A 22,344-nucleotide genomic window follows, 5' to 3' on the forward strand; every position below is an offset into this window, starting at 1 on the left:
TCATATCGCAAGTAGCGGTCCGCCCATCGGACCAGCGTTAACCAAGGTTTAGCCACTGCTGAATCTTAAACATTAACAGGCTTCGTCCTGGTCTACGCACTCAAAGTGCATTGTCTGGCCTAGCGAGGCGGCAGACCGTCGATAGATGGGAGCAACCTCCTAGTGGCAGAATGAAACGAAGTATCGCTAGATTTATTCCTGGTTGGCAACATAGTAGGAAAGCTGTGATTTTGGTAACTATGCTTCGTTCTAATCGAGTTATCTTTCCGGTATGTCGCCGCTATGTCAAAGCAAATAGAATAGCCAATAGTGCACTCTTTGCTAATTGGTGCTTGTTAGAATACAAGTATTTTGTAGAGACTCCTGATATTATTTTAGGATGTTCTCTAGCTAGATGCTAATTGTACTCAGGGGTTTAGGCTCAATATCCCCTCCTTGTATTCGGCAGTTTCATTAATCAAGGCTTGAGAGCAGCTGCACCAGCCTTTCATTTAAAAAAAAAAAAAAAATTCATTTTAAGTTATTTTATGTAATTTATAAATGCATTTATACTATTTTTTTTCTTCATTTAATAAATAATATAAATACAAAATAGCTAAAATAGAGAAAACTGATGCAGACATATTTTAAAAGTGGTTAGTTAAAATGACTTTTTAGCTACTTTGGCTAAAATTTGACCAAAAAATGGCTAGCATTGCTAAAGATGCTCATATGAGACCTATCCATCCCAACATTATTAGTACTAGTATTGTCACAAGGTTTTTCCCTATTGCTATATTTACCTTCGCCAAAGTATGGTACTCTCTTTTGAAATTCTTGTATCAAAGTTGGAATAATATAGTTTGTTTTGCTCTTATGTAATAGTACTGGGGAGTAGTGGCGGATCCACGTACAAGGCTATCTGAACTACAGCCCCATCCAAATTTCTCTCGAAAAGTTACATGTATTATGAAATGTACCACACTTTCATTAGTTTCACACAGACCAAATGATTAAGGCATTCGTTTCCACATCTCCCTGGTCCTTGGTTTGATTACCTATAATCTTTTTTTTTTCTATTACTAATTTTTCATTTTTTTTTTGTTCTATTCTTTTTTACTAGTTAAACATGAAAGTATCTTTTCTATATGTAAAAAGTTCCTTTAAAGCTTTGACCTAGCCGTTCTCTGCTAGGGTTACTTTCTAGGGTTTTAGAAATCGAGCTCCGATCTACCATGAACATGGATATTCTTAGCTGGAATTGCCGAGGAATCTGCAATGACACCACAACTAGGGCTTTGAAGGATTTGATCTCTCAAAATCGGCCTCAAATCATTTTCTTGTGTGAAACAAAAATCAGTCGACAATTGGACTTCAACGTACTCCATACTGCGTTGGGTTTTGCGCATTCGGAGGCAGTGCTGAGTGACGGCCAATCTGGTGGCCTTGCTGTGTTTTGGAACGACGATGTTAGGGTTCAAATGAGAACGTCCTCTGCTGATCATATGGATATGGTCGTGGTTAACGATCCTGGAGAACCAAATTGGAGGTTAACTGGCTTTTACGGATACTCAAGAACAGCAGAAAGGGATAGATCTTGGCAGCTGTTGAGGGACCTTGCTGATCTTGATTCATTGCCCTGGGTTATTATTGGAGACTTCAATGAGATCGTAAACAATGGAGAGAAGATAGATGGACCTGTTAGGGCAGAGAGACAAATGAGGGGGTTTCGGGAGGCCCTAGGGTATGGAGATCTGTTGGACCTAGGGTTTCAAGGAACAAAGTCTACTTGGTGGAATGCTAATACAAAATTACGTCTGGACAGAGCGGTGTGTACTCCTGCTTGGTGCGACATCTTTGTGTATGCACGGTATGTAGTTTTTCTTAGTTGTTCTACTCCTCCATAATTGGATAGGTGAGTGCAGTATGTAAATTGCATACATAATTGCTTTATTGATTGCATAATGGTACTTTCTTTTCATTTGAATCCTATTTATATATTGAATGTGTAGAAGTGGAGTGCTATTGCAGGAGCACGACTATCCGGCTCTGATGATGTATTTTTGGATTATCCTAATCATAAAGTTTTTGAGGTAATGTTTCCCTTTAATTATTTGTGTTTTGGGTTTTCAAGAAGCAATTTTGTACGAAGCTCTTAGTCCTTAAAGCATGTCAGTATCAATTTCTTTTTTGTCTAATGTATTTGGGCTGAAGCATTTTCATCTCACTTTGCAGGCAACAAGAACCAATTATCAAAATTTTCCAGCTGTTTTAGAGGATATATTTCTAGATAATGTTTTTAGCTTTTTCTCTTTTATTTCCATATCGAAATGGCTCCAATGGCCTTGATTTTTTCCATATTGAGAAGGCTCCAATGGCCTTGATTTCTTATTTCCTAGTTTCCAGTGTAATTTTTGTAAGTAAATTGGTGAGCAAGGAGCTTAAAAGGCTAGCTAAAATAGAAAAAGAACCATCAAACAGGCCTTCCAAAAAAAAAAAATTTGTTTTAAATTGTTTTAAATAATTTTTATTTAAGAAAAAACAAACAGAACAGGACCGAACTGAACCGAACCGACCAGTTCGGTTAGGTTTTCGGTGTTGAAGTTTGAAAAATGTAAAACCGAACCGAACCGAGGTCTAGTTCTGTTCTGTTCTCAGTTCTGGCCTAAAACCGAAACGAATCAAACCACACCCACCCCTAATCACAATGTCATGTTGAAACGAAGACGACTCGATCACTATAATGCAAACCAGCCCAAAGTACTTTCCAGAAATTAATATTTTACAACAAGTAACAAAAACAGTGTAATTGTTCAACTTATTTACAAAAACCGTATGGCTTTTTCTCACAAGAAGTTTTATAGAATTTTTTTTATTTAATCTTTTCGGTCTAACACGTATTTTGTAAATAAAACGTTTACAAATTCTATATTTCATGTCTCTATTTAGGATACACGCCAAAGTAGAAATTCAGTACTACAAAAGAAAAACATTTAACCACGATGGACTAGATTTTTAAGTTCTTGCAACGTTTTCTAATATACCTACACTACTTTTTTGGTAACCCCAATCCTCATGAGGGCGATATATATAGGCAACGAGTCTATAAAACACAAGCATTATAGTCAAAGCCACTACAGCATTCACTTGTCCATTAAGCCCTGTACTTTTGATAGATGGAAATTCCCCGACCAAACATAACCTATTGGCGCCATTCTCACACTGGTAAGTCTCACTTTCTTTGTACTGAGACCCTAGCAGGAGCTTGTATGAATAATTACTGATTGAAATGTACTTGATCCAACACTATGCCAAAAAACCCTTCAGACGACAGAGCTCAAACGACAGACATGTTGGTTTCTGTCGTCTGATATATTTTAACGACAGACAGTGTAAAAACTGTCGTCTGAATATGCAACATACCATACAAAGATGGTCTTGAGAATTAAGTTTGTTTTCAAACAACAGTTATCTGTCGTGTCATCAAAGGAGATAAATTGATTTCGTTTTGGGTCGTAGCTTCTTTTTTTTTGTTTGTATTCAGACGACAGATATATGTTGTGTCGTCAAAGGAGTAAATTGGCTTTGGATTTTTTTGTCCTGTTTTTTTTTTTTGGCACAACATGAAGGGATTTTTTTTTTTTTTTTTTGGCAAATAAGGGATTTAGTTTGGAACACTTTATGAGATTCTCTCCCCGACTTTATGAAAACTAAAACCTAAAGCGCGGCTAGAGAGCAAACTTTTCCCTCGCAACGCTCTCACAGCTGAAACCATTCCAACTGATGAAAATCCAAATTTCTTGCCAAATCGAAACACCCTAATCATAACTGAGAACCCAGATCGAAGAACCTCATACTCCGTCCATTCCCCATCTCTCTTCGACAGACGAAGAAATCCTCATTCCACATCTGAGTCTTTGTTTCAAACCTAAATCGCGAAATCATCCAAACCTCTTTGCAAATTTCATGGGTCTCAATCAGTAGCTCTTTATCTATCACTACTACAGTAGCTCGTCATCTTTTCCATAGTCTTCTTCCGCTGCTCTTAAGTGGATCTGCTATTTCCAAGCCTCCGAGTTATTGCCACTTTGAGTACGCAAAGTTCTCGTAAGGTACCGAGTTCCCAATTCTCTATTGTTTAAGTAATTGCTTTGAATCTCTTTCTGGGTTGTTTATCTCTTTATTCATGATTTGGGTTGGGTATTTTGATTTCGTGTTTACTCCATCTTCGTTTTAGGTTTTGTTATATTTCATTACTGTTCTTTTTGTTTGGGAATTGATATTGACTTTACAATTAATATCTAGAGATGACTTGATTGTTGAGAACTGGTGACCAAGCTTGGAAAAATGAAGTAGTTTGTGAGATCAATTTTGAACTTGCATCTTGGTAAGTCTTCTCTTCTCATGGATATATGGTAGCTAAATACATGTTCTTTTCTTCTTCTATTATGAGATGATCCATTTAGAAAATTTATAATCATGCATGTTCATTTACTTTTTGTGATTGACGATTCCCACATCTCATCAACAAACTTTTCAGAGACCCACTTAAATAAGCATCTCTTCTTTTGACGGAAATACCAGTTCAGATAAAAGGCTTTTGAATGTTTCAGTGGTAGTCGATCTTTTTTTTTTTTTTTTGAAATGCATGCAGTGGTAGTCAATCTTTATCAGCAATAGGTTTGGTTCACTTCTTAACATAAACCAAATAGAAATATATATGCATTCCAACTCCATCGATAGGATGCCAAATCAATTTCAACAGGTAGGTGAACGAGAACTATGTGTGACAACTAACAATGCATGAGTAACTAACTTTCATACTGTATTCTGCATCAATCGGATAAAAGGATAATCAATGCTAAGTTAAGGTTTTAAAGTCAAAAGGATTTTGAGTGAAAATGTAATGAAATCAGAACAACAATTATTCTTGTGTTGAAGAGAAAGATAATTTCTTTTTTTCTTTGTCAAAGAAGGATATATAGTTTGTTTTGGTTAATGAGAAATTTAACAAAGCACCCAATTCTTCTTTGTAATTGATAGTTTAGCTATTAGCTGATTGTTTATTTTGATTCTTATATTCTTTACCAGATCAAATTCCTCACTACCTGTCTAATTAGTTCATAACAGCTGCATATATAATGATCTTTCTGGAAACCATTATATGCAAGCAGTGAGCAGATATAACAAGTTTGTCATGAACTCATAACAATCAAAATTTTGTAATTATATTTGTAGGGCTTTATCCGAGTAGAGTGGGCTGACCTTGTTGAAACTTACAATTATTTAGTTCCAGTCATCTCAGTTTTCTACTTCATACTCTAACCCACCATGGTCAGATTCTAAACGATATTTTCCATTTGTTCTGCTCTCAACTATTTTCTGTTAAAGTTTTTCATGAGCCCTTTTTGAATATGTGGATTGATCACCATCCAATGGTTGGACAGCAAAACAATTCTTAATGTTCGGCTATTCCCTATTGAAGTTTTGAAAAGTCAACTATGGGTTTGTGTATTTTGTATGAACTGTAAGAAGTTGGTTTGTCATAATCATGTGAACTGCAAGTATTTTGTCTCAAAATCTGATGGTAGCCATTTCCATGTGGACGTGTAAATTAGGGACCTTGTGGTTATGGTTTTTCACCTTTGCTATTGATCTGATGCTGAATACATAATGAAACTCTTAACACGTCAAACAAATTGACACTGTCTTATGATTTGCAGAGTTGAAAAATCAGTGACATCATGAATTAAGCAAGTCTGGAAGTGGTGGAAACAAGTTGTGGTGTTTGAATTGGCTGTGACTTAAATCAATTTTTGGTGAGTTCCATGATCATTACAAGTTTGTTTTTTTTTTTTTTTTTTTTTTTTTTTCATTTTTCCTGTGCTGGACTACAAATGAGCAATGTCGAATTATTACATGGCTGGTATTAAGTATGAATTGTATGATGAGCAAGGTCTAATGTTAATATTGTAATTGATACATTTGTTTGTCTTTATAAGATGGATAAGTCATGGATGAAGGCTGATAGAAGATCACTACATTTTCAGTTAGGACTTGAAGAATTTCTGAAATTTGCATCGGATAATGCAAGGGACATAAATAAAATATGTTGCCCTTGCTTGAAGTGCCATAACACTGATTTTGGTGGTATAGGGCTGATTAAGGACCATATATTTTTTAACGGTATTGATGTTAGTTATAAGCATTGGAAGTGGCATGGAGAACCATCTGCTTCTGCCTTGCATGCTCTTAGAGGGGATTCTGAAACAGTCGAAATCAATCCTGATTTAGGCATACAAGCCGAAGCTGTAGGGTTAGAGGGTAGTGAGGATGAGGAGATTTCGGAAGACTCGAATGAGTTTATGCAGTTTGTAGAAGATGGAGATAAGCCTCTATATCCTGGTTGTACCAAGACAACCAAGTTGAATGGTTTGATACAAACATTCAATCTGAAAGCAAAGCACGGCATGACTGATGCGTGTTATTCAGATATGTTAATTATGATTGGCCTCTTGCTTCTAGAAGGAAATGACTTACCAGGGTCTACTTATGAGGCTAAAAGAACACTTTCCGCATTGGGGATGGGGTATGAAAAGATTCATGCTTGTCCAAATGACTGCATCTTGTACAGATTGCAGCATGCTGATGCGACCAGCTGTCCAACTTGTGGTGAATCAAGGTGGAAACTTGGAAAGGACAAATCTGAGAAAGAAGGGGTTCCAGGGAAGGTATTATGGTACTTCCCTCCGATCCCAAGGTTCAAACGGATGTTCCAATCGACAGTGTCAGCTAAGGAGCTAACTTGGCATGCCAATGATCGAAAGAAAGATAGAATGATGAGGCATCCAGCCGATTCCCCAACTTGGAAAATGATTGACACAAAATGGCCAGACTTTGGTCTAGAAAATAGGAACCTTAGATTAGCGCTTTCATCAGACGGGTTTAATCCACATAGTTCTCTAAGTAGCAAATACTCATGTTGGCCTGTTATACTTATCACCTATAACCTTCCTCCATGGTTATGCATGAAGAGGAAGTACATGATGTTGACTATGTTAATTTCTGGACCCAAACAGCCCGGAAATGACATCGACGTCTATCTAAAGCCATTAGTGGATGATTTGAAAGTGTTGTGGGATGGGGTTGAGAGAGTATATGATGCTGTAAGAGGAGAGTATTTTAAACTGAAGGCGATACTATTATGGACAATTAACGATTTTCCCGCGTATGGGAATTTATCGGGAAGCATTGTGAAAGGATACAATGCTTGTCCAATATGTGTTGAACAGACAAGACCCTATAGGTTGAAGCACTCTAAAAAAATGGTTTTCATGCGGCATCGACGATGGCTGCCACGACATCATCCTTATAGAAAGCAAGCTGCTGCTTTCGACAACACCATAGAGGAGGGTGAAGCTCCTACACCATTAACTGGAGAGGAGGTGTTGACCAGAGTTCAAGGTCTAAATCGACCATTTGGCAAGAAAAACCCTCCTCCCCCTTATAACGGTCTTGAAGATGAAAACAGACCTTGCTGGAAAAAAAGGTCTGTTTTCTTCGAACTTGATTACTGGGAACATCTTCCGGTAAGACATAATCTTGATGTGATGCACATTGAGAAGAATTGTTGTGATGCTATTCTTGGTACGCTGTTGAACATTTCTGGGAAGACTAAGGATGGGGCTGCTGCTCGTTTAGACATGGTCGAAATGGGTATACGGACTGATTTGAAGCCTACAACTGCTGCAAAAAGGGACAAGTTGCCTTTGGGTAGTTGGAACTTGTTCCTAGATGAGAGAAAGATTGTTTGCAGTTCCTTTTTCAATATGACCGTTCCAGTTCGGTTTTCATCCAATGTACGAAATCTGGTGTCAATGGAGGATTTACGACTTGCTGGTCTTAAATCACATGATTGCCATACTATAATGCAACTTCTTCTCCCTGTTGCATTACGTTCAGTTTTGGAGAAACCAGTTAGGTACGCAATTATTCGGTTCTGCCTATTCTTCAAAGCAATATGCAGTAAAGTGATCGACGTTTCAAAATTGCAACAAATGCAAGCAGACCTGGTCGATACAGTTTGCCTGCTTGAGAAGTTCTTTCCACCATCATTTTTTGACATAATGATTCACCTAACTGTCCATCTTGTTAGGGAAGTCGAGTTATGTGGTCCGGTATTTTTTAGATGGATGTACCCTTTTGAGAGGTACATGAAAGTGTTCAAAGGATATGTGAGGAATCGACAATGGATTGAAGGGTGCATTGCAGAGTGTTACATTGTAGAAGAGGCAGTTGAGTTTTGCTCGGAACGTATGCTTCCTAGAGAGGGTACCACTGTTAGGATCCCTTGGAGAACCAAACTTGGGCTCTTAAATGGCTGCAAGCCTTTATCAGGCGCCACCATCATTAATGTCGACAGAAAGCTGCTTGACATGGCCCACCTATGTGTATGCACCAACACTGAAGATGCAATCCCATATTTCAAGTAAGTAATAATTTTACTTATGTTTTGTTTTCGATCATTTGTACTATATCACCTTACGCGTGTTCAGTTATGTTGCTCATTTGCTTAGTTTTTCTTCCATTGCAGAGAGTATATGGAATTCCTAAAGTTGAGTTTTCCAAGGTTCAAAAAAAATAAGAAGTGGTTGAAGGACAAACAGAACCTTACCTTTGCTGGTTGGTTCAAGGAGAGGGTACATAACTTATCTTCGACCTCATTGAAGTAGTATAATGTCTATTCAATTTTGAGTTTCGAGTTCAATAAACTTGTGTGGTTCCATACTTTTGACATGTCAATTTATTTGTAGGTTGCAAATGAAATGAGATTTGCCGATAATGATGTTCCTGAAACCATTAGGTGGTTGGCTGGTGGACCAAAAATGGAGGTCCCTACATTTGCTGGTTACCATGTGAATGGGGTTGATTTTAACACTTCAGAGCGTGACAAAGTACGATCAGTTCAAAATAGCGGGGTTTTTTTGGTTGCTGATGCAATGCAAGTTGCTAGTGCAAGGGATAAAAACCCTAAAACTGATGATATGAACTTTTACGGCAGGATACAACAAATTTGGGAGGTGGACTACTACAAGTTTAGGATACCCGTCTTCTTGTGTGATTGGGTGGAGTCAGCTAGGGGGGTTAAAGTAGACAAACTTGGGTTTACTTTGGTTAAACTTGATAGGGTAGGGCATTTAAATGATCCGTTTGTCTTAGCTACCCATGTGAAACAGATTTTCTACATACAAGACCCCCTTGATGATCAATGGTCAGTGGTAGTACGGTGCCCGGAAAGAGACTACCAAGGAGGGTGTAATGATGAAGAGCTGGAAGATATTGAACTGGAACAGCACCCATTCATTCCTACAATGCCATCGATTGAGAGCTTTGATGATGTAGTTGGTGATCTGCCTAGCTCCTATATTCGAGATGGCGATGAAGGAATATGGGTTGAGAATGAGGATGGTCGACGTGTTTAATTATATAGGCTGATATTAGTATAGGCTGCTTTTCTTTGTTTTGATTTCTTGCTTTGTAAAGTAGGCTACAAGTTTAAGAATAATATACACAGACCACTTTCATCCATTTGTTTCTTGTTACACTATTGCTTTAGTTAATTTTTATTGATATTCTGTTTAACTATTAACTGCTTCTTATCATGATAGTATTAACATGTAGCTAACAACATGCATTTGGGTTATGTGTTTCAGATGATGTCGCCCTCTGCTGGATCATCAAGTTCTGCAAGAGCCATAGCTCTAAGGATTAAGGCTGTGGCAATGAAACGATCGAGGACAAAACCAGCAACACCAATTCCGGCAATTGAAGGGGCTGAGACATCAACCAAAAAGGCTGCCAATCCCATATCTAAAACTACCAAAAAAGCAGCCTCTCCCAAGAAGTCTAATACTACATCAACAGTTGCCTCTCCCAAGAAGGGTCGGACTACCAAAAAGGCTGCCTCTCCCAAGAAGGGTCGGACTACCAAAAAGGCAGCCTCCCCCAAGAAGTCTCGGACTACCATGACTATAACTGCTAAGTCCAACAAAGCTGTGTCATCAACCAAGTCAACGAACAAGTCTGTTTCCAGTAAGACCAAGAAGTCTGAGGAGGATGATGATGAAAACAGAACTGGTGGATTGAAGTTGCTGAAGCGAGGAATGGTTACGATGAGCCGCATTACAAACAGGCTTATCCGAGGAAAGAGGCTCACTGTGAAGTTTAATGAAAAAGGAGAACCTGTTGGTAAGGCTGCAAAAGAAATGCAGTCTTACATTGGGGTGTTGGCACGTACGAAGATCCCTATCTCAATAAATGATTGGAGAGAAGTGGATCTAGATGAAAAGGAAAAGATATGGGAATCTATAAAGGTACTTACTGACCATATTTCAGCTTGATTAGTTTATATATATATTCTACATGTTAATTAGCTTTGCATTACAGTAGCTTAGTTTATTGTACATGTATGTAGGATGCATTTGTGGTGCCTAAAGAGCTTAAAAAAATGGTGATTTCATCTGCTGCAACTAAATGGAGAGAGTTCAAGAGCAAGTTAACAAACGTGTACATCATCCCTTATATGGATGAACCAGAACTGTTAGAAAATCCTCCAGATGATTACCGAAGCATAACGAAGGATACTTGGCACCAGTTTGTTGCTGATAGGCTTTCAGCTACCTTCCAGGTTACTGATTTGATAAAATTCGTTGTGTTTTTGGGTTTGAGAAGGTGCTCTCTCTATGAATATTCATTGTAGTTTCTAATTTACTTATGTTATGGTTTGCAGGAAATACGTGAAGCCCAAATTGCAAAGCGAAAGGAGAATAAATATCCTCATCGTATGTCACGCAAAGGTTATGCAAATTTAATGGAAGAACTGGTTAGTGTTATATTTAGATGAGTCAACTAAATCTGAATACATATGTACAGAATATTAACTAATTCATTGTGTTTTCATTTGTCAAAGTCTGAAAGTGTCCCTTTAGAAGAACTTGATAGAGCTACAATGTGGATCAAGGCTCGGCAAGATAGGAATGGCAACTTCAAACAACCTGAGGTAGAGAAGAAAGCCGAAAAAATTGTAAGTATGGACATCAAGTTCATATTAATTTATATATGCATGGATGTAATGCTATTGCACCATTTAACGCGGATATTTTGAATCAGGAACATTTAAGGAAAAGGGAGGCTGAAGGGGAAATTGCCACATCTGGGTCTGATGATGTGCTCACTCTTGCATTGGGGAATCCGGAGCATAGAGGTAGGGTTAGAGGTGTTGGTGGCAATGTCAAGCCCGATTTATATTTCAACTTGCCAAAACGCCAAAAGATGACTTTTGAACAGAGGACTAGGTTATCGCTAAAGAAGATACTAGAGGAGGAGAAGGAAGTTTTGTTAGCTAAGGAAAGAACTGCATGGGAGGAGGAGAGGGATAGAAAACATGCTGAGGAGAGAGCTGAGGAGAGAGCTTATTGGACTGAGAGGATTGCGAAGCTAGAAGCGAAGGTCAATGGGAAGGAGCTGCCTGTTGAGTCCCCCAAACCTGTCACAGCAGTTAATGAGCTTGGTTCAGGACAAGGGAGTTGTTCTCGCCATGGGGAGAAGGCTGCGGAGAAGGCTGCACATGATAATATTGAAGCTGAGGTGAAGGGTGTGAAGAAGAAGTTGGTTTTAAGAGATGAAGTGAGCATCGAGGTTGAAGAGGAAATTGTGCAGCCCAGTGATGAGAGGGTACGGTTAAACCCGATATTGGAAGAGGAGGTTAGAGAAGATGTCATTGTACTAGAGGCACCAGTACATGGTGAAGAGGTAAATATCGTGCTTGCCTAAATACTTGAACTTTGTAGGTATGCTGATATGGATTTTTGGATATATAACTGTATGGATTTAATTTGTTTCATGTGTAGGAACAATTAGGTGAGACCAAGTATAAACTGGCCATTGACACGGTGGAAAACATTGTGGCTATTGGAACTATCATCAGTGTCGACCTTGAGACCAAACAGCAAACAATCCATGGTGTTCCACTTGGAGAGGAGAATTTGCGGGTCTCTATCACAGAAACTGTTGTTCCTGAAGCTTTGCTGCCATTTCCCATAAAAGATGAGATAGTGAAGGTCAAGGATGCCATTGGGACTTGTGTCGCTTGGCCGAGGAACCTTGTTATTGCCCCTGCACCTGGTGGGAAGGTAACTCAATTTCTTTGTGTTTACTTCTGCATATGTGATTATGGAATATAATCTAACTTATTTTTTACAACATTAGAAAAAACCAAAGCGTAAAATTCCTAATAGGCCACAGAAAGATATGTTTGATGATAAGGAAGACTTGCAAATCCTGCCATCGAATCTCCCTGCACCTTTAAAGGACTTATGCATTTGGGCAAACATTGGATTGCGGAATGGGGCAACCATCCACGCCACTTTTGGACCAGAACTTTTTGGTCATCCACATAAAGCCTTTGTCTTTAGAAAGGACATCTATGCTATGACACACTTGTTGGAAATTTCAGGCAGCTGCGTTGTTTTTTACATGAGGTAATGCAACACGTTAAAGTTACCTATTATTTGTCAGGTTTTGTGATTTTTCATTTGTGAAATCAGTTGAAATGTTGTGAAATGTCGATGTAGCTACCTTCAAGGTGTGTTGAAGAAGGCTAAGATGAATGACATGGTCGCCTTTGTCGACCCTACTCACACGGGTGCAAGTGGCTGTGGAAATCCAACCGAACGAGCTCGCTTAGTATCAAATCGGTTCATAAATGGGAAGTCTGGGCAGATTTATTTGGTCCCATATAAATCAGGGTGTGTAAATTGAATTACTATGCAGTATGTTGTGTTAAAGTGCAGTTTTGGTGAATGCTTTATATAAACTAGTTTAAACTTATAATGAGTTTTGTTTATGACATATAGTGGTCATTGGACGTTGTCTGCTGTGAATCCAGCTGAAGAAACCATTCACTTCATGGATCCGTTAAAGAGGCGACTCATCGCTGGTGAATGGAAAACAATTCTGGACAAGTAAGTTAACTGATTTTTCACTGTATAAGTCGATAACTAGGAGTTGTTTGTGCATTATATATGCTGATGGTCTGCTATTTGATTTGCAAGCTCCATTAAATTCTACAATGCACACAAGAATAAGAAAGGGAGGAAAACCATTCAATGGAAAAATCTTGCTGTAAGTTAATTGCCTTTTTTGGGTCTTATCACCTAAGGTTTTATACTCTTAAGTGCTTCTGATATGGTACAGTGTATTTTTTTTTTTCAGGGCATTCCGGAGCAGAAAGATAGTAAGACTTGTGGGTATTGGATCATGCGCTACATGAAGGAGATAGTGGAAGATAAGAATTTGGAGTTTGCAGCTAAAGTATGTGTTTTTGATACCATAACATATTGTATTTCATGGTTTCAGTATGACTTTTTCATCATGGGGATATATGATAGTGAATTGATTTGGGTCTTGGTTTTTGTTTTTGTTTTTTGCAGTGGGAAAGAAGGACAAACCTTATTTACACAGAAAAGGACATTGATCAAGTTCGGGCAGAATGGGCGAAGCATGTTATCATGTTTCCAGATATGTAGTGTGCGTGCTAGGAGGTTTGTCGATGATGAATAGTTAGGGTTTGTTTTTGTGCATATTGACATCAGCATGCCTATATAGCTAGATATTGGAGGGTTTTTGCCTAACCAAATGATCGGCTTTTGCTATTATCGATCATTTTAACCTTAGCAGCTGATTAGTCACTTTTAGCCTAACCAAATGATCGGCTTTTGCTATTATCGATCATTTTAACCTTAGCAGCTGATTAGTCACTTTTAGCCTCCATGGATTTTAATCTGTTGATATTTTCAACAGTTGATGTACATTGGTGGAATATGGAAATGGTAGTACATGATTTGCAGTGGATATGTTAGTGATTTCCAGATATTTGATGAATTTATGGTACCATGTTAGTGATTTCCAGATATTTGATGAATATATGGTACCATGTTAGTGATTTCCAAATATTTGATGAATATATGGTACCATTTTCTAAATGAATGGTATTGGTATATATTGTGGTTTATGTATATTTCCAGGTTCTGATATGGCACATTGAAGCCAACTTCTGTGGTTTTAAACCAAATCACACAATATAAAAATGTGGAACAATTGAACGTCCAACAACAGAATTCAAGCAAAATACTGTTGTCTGAAACAAGAAGATTCAACAGACAAAAATAAAATTCTATAGTCTTAGTCTCATTCAAACGACATAATATTGTGATGTATGATACTTTCTCACAACAGACGTAACAATGAAACATCAACTATCTCCATATTCAGACGACATATAAATGTCTTTTTAAACAATATCAAACAATAGAATGTTATCAACGACTGTGGTTTGAAAGGAGTACACACATCAGAAATAACAAAGAGATTTCAAGCATCCACACAATCAGAGGACAATTAAAAGTCCTTTTAGAATAAGAGACACAATAGATAAATGAAAGAAAATGTTGTGTCAATGAAGTTCACACAACAGATTTTGAAAATAAACTTCTAAATTCTACACATTCAATCGACACTTTATTGTTGTCTCATATTTTTTAAGACAATATAAAATTATTAAAGTCTGTTGCTAAACTCAAATAACAACAACATTTGACTGTCGTCTGATATCATATTTAACCACATATACTACCATTTTGTGCATATCTGAGCAACATTCAGACGACAGATATATTTTTGGTGACTGTCGTCTGAGTCACCTTCTGACGTCGGGCATTGACTGTCGTCTGAACACCAATCAGATATCAGCTTAATAGACGACAGATTTTCTTCATATCAGACGACAGTCAAAGTCTGTCGTCTGAAGGGTTTTTTGGCATAGTGCAAGCTATGAAATCAGGCACATGTTGAACATAGAAACCACCGGCCAGAAGAAATGACAACATGAACACTGACCCAAGTACTGTGGCCGATTTTTGGTCCATGACCACAGCGCCAAGAGCAAGTCCCATTCCTTGAGCTACTAAGACAAGGAGGAGAAGAACGAGCAAGGTGTGAAAAAAGTTCACATGCGTGGGTTTTAAACCTGCCATCCAATATGTTATGGTGATAAATAAAGTGGGAAGGACAAGTTCCATGGGGAGGTCACCGATGATTCTTGACATGAAGTAGGAGGAAAGTCGGTAGGTGCCAGAAGTCCGTTCCTTCTCAAGCATTTTGCGTTCTGGCGGGAACGTGAAGATTGCTTGGAAGAGAGGGAAGAAACCCCAAAATCCAGACATAAAGAACAGAAGCCCAATCTGAAAATATCCAATATATAAAGTTCTCCAGTTGTTAGATATCTTGTCATATGTACTGACCATGGTTCATTTTAATCTACTTAAGAATAAGTTTTAGATTATCTCAAATTAAAAAACCTTGGAAAGAGGGAGGGAATGTTAAGTACCTGATCTTGTAAGTGGGAAGTATCTGACTGCCACCACAGAAGCCCACAGAGAAGCTAGAGCCACAGCAACTACCTGTCCAATCTTGAGGCCAGAGAAGGACTCGTGCTTCCTCTCCTTCACTCCTCTCCTGAACAAGACAGTAAATTGCTGCCACCAAGTTGTGGACCATTTCCCAAATTTCTTGTCCACTGATGATGAATCTTGAAACTGATTATTATTGCAGTCGCAGCTGGTTTCTTCAAGTACTGCTTTCAGTTTATCTTCAAGGTTCCGCTTGTAGGCCAAAGCCAAACTCTGCTTCACTTCACTCTTGTTTTCATTTGATTCATCAGGTGTCAGACCTATCATAACATAGATTAAAATATCACTTTCAGATTGCACGCAATGCATCACAGAACCTATCATAACATAGATTAAAATATCACTTTCAGATTGCACGCAATGCATCATAGAAATCCAGAACGCACTTGCATGTGGGAAAACTAATCTAATGAAAGCATGAAACAAAAACAAATCAAAAGAAAAACTTTTGTGCGAGTGCTCATACCCCCTCATCATGCAGATTCAGTCAGGTCTCGACCTAAAATTTGCGAGTTCAACACAAACCATTAAAACTACCATGAAAATGAAAAGAAAAAACAAAACAACATAATTGAGAATTTCGATTCGGTTTCAAGCCTAAGCGTAAATGTGAATACCAAAACATAAGCACCACCCCACAATAAATTGCATATACACGTCTAGATATACTTGCACACATCATGCATGACACACTTGTATATATAGTCTTATTTCCAAGGGGTTCTTCGGTTTAGGTGTCCGACCTTAACAGTCTTTATTTAATATCATCTTTTATACACTTGCTTGTCATGCACTGAAACTTTTGGACAAATCTGCATGCCATGGCACATTGTAACCAGTCTAGGTTTGTCCATAGCCCAGAATCTACTTGAATCTATTTGCCTGAAGACCATCCATGTTGGTTTTCACGTTGGGTTTCAGCAGGCGTCAGATCCTACAATATGATCGAAAAAGACCATCTGCTACCTAACTATCTGAATTTTCCCATTTATAAAGGAGTATAACTGCTACCTAGTTATTTGAATTAAAGCTGACTTTCATTGATTAAAAGTGCCATTAGAAATTAATGAAACATACATACCGTTGGCTAGGTCCAGGAGAAAATCTGCAGGGTTCATAGCAACCAGTGGAGCATATCCGATGGCGGAAAAGTAATTCATGACGCCGGAAACGTTCCCGAAATACAAAGCATTCCCTTCCGATAAGAGCATCACCTTATGAAACATGTAGAACAATCGGCTTGAAGGCTGGTGTATAGTCATAACAATGGTTCTTCTTCCATTGGCCAAGTCCCACAATGCCTTGACGATCCTTTGAGCTGTGGTCGAGTCCAGGCCCGAAGTGGGTTCGTCCAAGAACAGCAAGCTAGGGTTTATAAGCAATTCTTGTCCTATACTAACCCTTCTCCTCTCTCCGCCCGAAACACCCCTCAAAAGCTCATCCCCGATGATGCTGTTCTTGCACTTGGTCAATTCGAGCTGTGTTATCACAGCCTCGGCTTGAAGCGTCCTCTCTGCCTTAGTGAGAGTGTTGGGCAAGCGCAGAAGGGCTGTGAAGATGAGTGTCTCAGTCACGGTCAAATGGGGATAGAGAAAATCGTCTTGGGTCACAAAACCAGTGTTTCTTTTCATTGAGTTTGAGAAGGGCTTGTTGTTGTAGGTTATGCCTCCGCTGAGTTTTCCACCTAAACGACCTCCAAGCGCGGTTAGGAGTGTCGTTTTGCCACTTCCCGATGGGCCTAGCATGGCGAGCATTTCACCTGGTTTAACCACACCACTAACACCCTTCAGGATCAGTTTGTCTGAATCGGAGTTGTTGGTGTTCTTTCGAAGCCATGGCATTCCATCCGTCTCGACTTTGATCGTGTAAACCACATCCTCAAACTGCGTTTCAATCAAAACCCATTAGCTAAAAAGTAAAAACCATGAAATTAACAAAAACCCTGTTCGTGAAATTGAGACGTCGATCGATTACATACCTTCAGTGTGACAGGTCGAATTGCTTTCTTGAAAATGGCTGGGGATTCTTCATCAATGTTTGGTCTTCTATTGGACTCTAAATCCACCATTTGTTGATCCATGATCGTATAGTTCGATGAAAAAGAGAAGATCAAATTAGGCTGATCTCTCTCTTTCTTTCTTCCTCTAGCTCTTTAAAATTATGTACTAGTAACTTGGTAATCAACCACGAGAGTATTTATGTATAAATACTGGGAATTGAAAGAGAAGAAAATAGTTGTCTCAAGTACTCATGTGAGAAGATGAGAGGTAAGAGAAAATAAAACAGGTCACTCTGAGGAATTGTGGTTAGGTTTCCGTGTTCATAGCTGCTCTCTTATATGTTCTGTTACACACCTAGGTATCATCTTCAAGTATCCCACTAGAAATCGACTTTTGCCCCTTTAGTAATTTGATTTAGTATTAGAAGTACGTTAAGCTATCTTTCCTGAAATACACAATGGAAGTATTCAGTTATGAGGACTCTACATGAATGACAAAATAAACCATAACGCGTAAATGTGCGAAAGACCCTTTTCTTCTCTTTAAATTCTCTCCACGGTAAGTGGCAACTGGCAAACACATACAAGGATTCATTAGCTAGGGACAGGCATTGAGCCAAAAGGAAAAAAAAAAAAATAACGATGTAATTAATGTCATATGTGTGACCACTTCGCCTTGCTAGATTCTTCAATTTTAACACAACCTTGTTGATGGGAGGTAATTAACTTGTAGGAAAATTACTACATTTGATTGGTTACTTCCATAAGTTGATCATGCTTCATATTATTCAGCCTACTCCTCAACTTAGTAATGCTTTACTCATACTCAAATCAATAGTCCATAAAGTTCCACTAATATATCAACTTTAGTACATAGATGATTACTTTCTTCTAGCTTTTCGAAAGAGAACTAAATTAGATTAGTGGGCATTTTTAACATTTAACAAAAGCATATAGCATTTGGTGGATGGTAATTACCAATTAATACGAATATCCTAAATATGTTGGATATTAACTTAAACATTTTTATCCGAAGTTATTAATTCTCCAAAAACAAACAAGTAGCACGCAAACTTTTCTTTATTTTTTTCCTCGAAAGCTCCTGCTAGGATTTAGCGGTGGATCGTTATGTAATATTCTGATGCTAATGACGTAGTAGCTCTTGCAGAAGTAATAACAGCCTTAAGTGGGTATTCAATTAAACAAAGTATATGGATATGTATATGTATATGAAAATCTCTTCAATATTGACAACCCAAGAAGCTGGATTTCCTTCCGCAATAGATTTTTGGCAAGGACACGCTATTATTCTCAATTTAATCATCTATCAGGTGTGTAACAGGCTCGAACTCTCGACGTGCAATTGGTAATAACCACTTATTTTTATTTTTTTATTTTTTTTTATTAAGTAAGGGCCGGTGGAATGGAAGGATATCAAACCCAAGCATATGAACCACCCATTTATATATGGGAAATTTGATTCTACACCCAATTAAATTCACACTCCCCTTTTAGAATAAACCCATCCATAAGAGTGTTTTAATATACACCCAAACCAATTAATTAGGTTTATTCAAAATAAAAAACCTATTAAATAGGGTAAATATTAAAAAAGGAAATGATGGAAAAGGTCACTTTAGAGAATGAAATGATAAAAAAGTCACCTAGTTTCCCACTTGATAAAAAGATCCATAATGAATGGTTAATAATATTAATTTAGTCCTTATGAATAATGAGATAATGTTAAAAAATGTCAATTTTTAGTTTTTTTGATTCCGATTCTGCCCTTGAAGCCTAAAAACTGATGTACATATATAGATTCACCAACCCAAACCCTCACGGCCTCACCCCTCTCTCCCTCCTTGTCTCTCATTTTGCAAACCCTGCATTTCCCGAAACCCTAGAAATCTCTCTCTCTCTCTCTCCGTCTGGCTCTCCCCTTCGCCATTCTCGTAATCTGCAAGTGTTCGCTTGCAGAAAGCTAATTTTGATTTCAATTCAATCAAATTTCTGCAATTGATTCGTTGGTGATGGCCCAGGGAAAAGTCAGTCTCGCTCAAGAACTCCTCCCCTCGCCGATCTTCTCCGCCACCAAAGGTTTGTGTTCTTCAGCTCCTCCTCTATCCTTATCTCTCCGCATCGCATTCGATTTCTTTCTTGTTTTTCTTCTCTTTAATTTTATTCCATTCTTTGCTAGATCTTTCTCTCTGTGGTTCTGGTATGCATTTGAAATTTTTGTTATTCCAGCCAATTTTGAATTAGGGCTGCTACCTCTAAAGATTATGTCGGTATATGGATTAAGGAATTGTTGGATGTTGTTATTGGTTTGCGTTTTGATTTTGATTTTGAGATGTCTCAGACTCGGAGATGGCACAGAGGGAAGAGTTCGAGATGAGCGTCGCAGGATCTGGAGAGGTGGAGCCTTCGATCAGTTAGATCCTTGGAAAGATTGACAGGTTCACGGAGATTGTGAGTGTTTTCGGTTCTTGTGGATCCGCAGTTTTGATTTGTTGATTTCATGTGATGTTTGGAAGGCTGAAGAAAGGATGAAGAATCAGGTTGGTCGATTCATTTTAAGTCATTTTTCATTTTGATTTTACAGTATGTGAGTTTGATAATTAAATAGAAAAGAAACGGGTATGATCTATGGTGTGGTCACAATTGTTGTCAAGCAAGAACAATTGGCTTAATTGAATTGACGAATTGATTTTCTTGTAAGATTAGTATTTTGTTTGGAACACAGATATAAGGGCAATGACAGAGATCGAGTTGTTGAGGCACTACTTCCAGAACACTCAAGGTCTTATTTTTGTGGTTGATCGCAATGACATGGATCGAGTTGTTGAGGCAAGGGATGAGTTGCACAGGATGTTGAATTAGGTAGTTACTGATTCTCACATATTATAATTTGTGCTTGTTTATGCTGGGGATTCATTAGTTCCAATTGCAAAAGATCACAGGATCCTTAATTTTACCCCAAAAAATAAAATAAATAAAATCTAAGTTGCTTCACTAAGTTTCTATTTGGTTTGGTGCATAGAAACTTAGTGAAGCAACTTAGATTCAGTTTCTGTGATCCATCAAGATCTGATGCTTTCTTTGATTCAGTTTTTGCTTTTTTTCTGTTTGCGAAATGAAATTTTTGGATTGCTTTTTCTTTCGATTGTCCAACTTTGCTTAATTGTTTGTGTTAGATGTGTTTAGCTCAGGTTCTTGATTCTCAAATTATGAAGAATTTGATTTGTAGGTTTTCTTTCATTGTAACCCTAATTACTTCAATTCTGAAATTGTTCTTAATCCTATCCAAAAGAAAGACTCTAAGGCCACAAATCTATTTCATATGCTTCTGTAGCTGTATTGTTCATGTTTCATATGGTAACTCTGTGATTCTTGAGCTTTCACACTTGTAATCAATGTCACTATTGATCTGTCGTAAAGGACATTATAGCATAGATCTAAAATGACATTGCATTTTAGTAGATATTTGCATCTGATGAAATTTCCTCTTTTTTTTTTTTTTAAGTCTCTTTTTGTTTTTCTGTCTTCAATTTTCATGAGCATTGGTGTGGAATCATTTATGATGTTCATGCAAATGATGATGTTTTTGTAAATAATTTGAGTTTTTCAATCTAGATATTATTTCTTTTCTATTAGTCTTGCAGTCTTAGTATTGATGGTAATATGCCGTCTTTTGTGCAGTTTTTCATCCATTATTGTCAGAGTTCAAGAAAATATTTCGAACAAGTCTAAGAGCCAGGAAATTGTTTGACGAGTTACTCAGAGTTAAGAGACAGCAACAACATCGCCATTTAGAACGTGATACTAAGCAACAAAGGATGGTCTCTGATCTTGAAGCAAGAGAACGAGCTGCCTTTGCTCCAGACCCAGCAGCCACAGAAAGAGAAGAATAGGAGAGAATTGTTAGGAAACTTGCTGAAGAGGTTTCGAGAATACGTCCAATGCATGCGAGTAAAAGGGCGCCTACTGCTTCAGTTCCCAAAATAGAGAATGGGAGAGTTGGGAAGGAGAGTGTGGGTGGTGCTGAGTTGGGAAGAATAGAAAAAACGTAGCAAAATGGAAAAGAAAGTTCGATGTGCATTAAATAGATTTCTATTGCTTTCTCTGTTAGGAAAATGGGAAGGAAAGTTCGATGAGTTAAAGTTTATTAACTGAATGGTAAATAGGATTATTTTTTTGTTTTTGTTAAGAGTGATGTATGACTACGTACTGTTTTGTTTTTGCAGACTATATACTACTCGTCACCTACGTCTCCTGGTGCCGAATGCATTGATCTTAATTGTACTTGGGTGGAGCAATGATAAAAAAATTTCTCAACTCTTTATCTGATTGTAGCGTTTAGTGTTTGATGGTTGGTTCATATTGATTATAGGGTGCATAGATATCTTTATCTAAAAGTTAGTTCCTTTTTTTTTCAATCCAATCCTTAAGTTACTTTATCTTTTATTGGGATTAAGTAAATGATATGCTAGTGGAGTTCTGGGGTAGTAATTTATCATTGGATGTAACACATGTTACCAACTTCACCTGGTTTGTTTTCTGTGTTTTCAGCAGCCTTAGTGCATTGTGATCCATATCACCTGCCACTGTGGGGTACCCTATCAGTTTCTTCTTGCTAGAGGCAACTGCTACTACAAGCTCATGTCGTAATAGACTGTCTGTGTAGATTTCACTACTGACTTGACTAAGAGGACTCATCATTCGTTCAGTTTCTTTGCCTCATCTGGTTTTCAGTTCATACCATTTTGGAAATACAGATGAAGCTATAATTCTTTGCAAAGGGATTCTTTTTAGATTAAGCTTACAATAGTCACAATAAGA

General features: G+C 37.9%; 1 protein-coding gene and 1 long non-coding RNA gene across 2 annotated transcripts; one reads left to right on the plus strand and one right to left on the minus strand.

Moving 5' to 3' along the window:
• Window positions 1–2,807: 2,807 nt before the first annotated feature.
• On the minus strand, window positions 2,808–17,586 carry LOC133730906 (ABC transporter G family member 9-like). Its single transcript, XM_062158409.1, is given in 6 exon segments — window positions 2,808–3,285; window positions 14,868–15,278; window positions 15,425–15,478; window positions 15,480–15,766; window positions 16,588–17,389; window positions 17,485–17,586. Coding segments are annotated over 6 exon segments (1,947 nt in total). The 3' UTR covers window positions 2,808–2,994.
• A 1,795-nt stretch (window positions 17,587–19,381) lies between these two features.
• Window positions 19,382–21,872, plus strand: LOC133728676 (uncharacterized). The gene is made up of 3 exons (XR_009855957.1): window positions 19,382–19,602; window positions 19,865–20,385; window positions 21,205–21,872. It is a non-coding gene; the product is annotated as an uncharacterized LOC133728676 (long non-coding RNA).
• The last annotated feature ends 472 nt before the right edge of the window (window positions 21,873–22,344 follow it).

This window comes from Rosa rugosa, chromosome 2, assembly GCF_958449725.1.
Source record: "Rosa rugosa chromosome 2, drRosRugo1.1, whole genome shotgun sequence".
Classification (NCBI taxonomy): Eukaryota; Viridiplantae; Streptophyta; class Magnoliopsida; order Rosales; family Rosaceae; genus Rosa; species Rosa rugosa.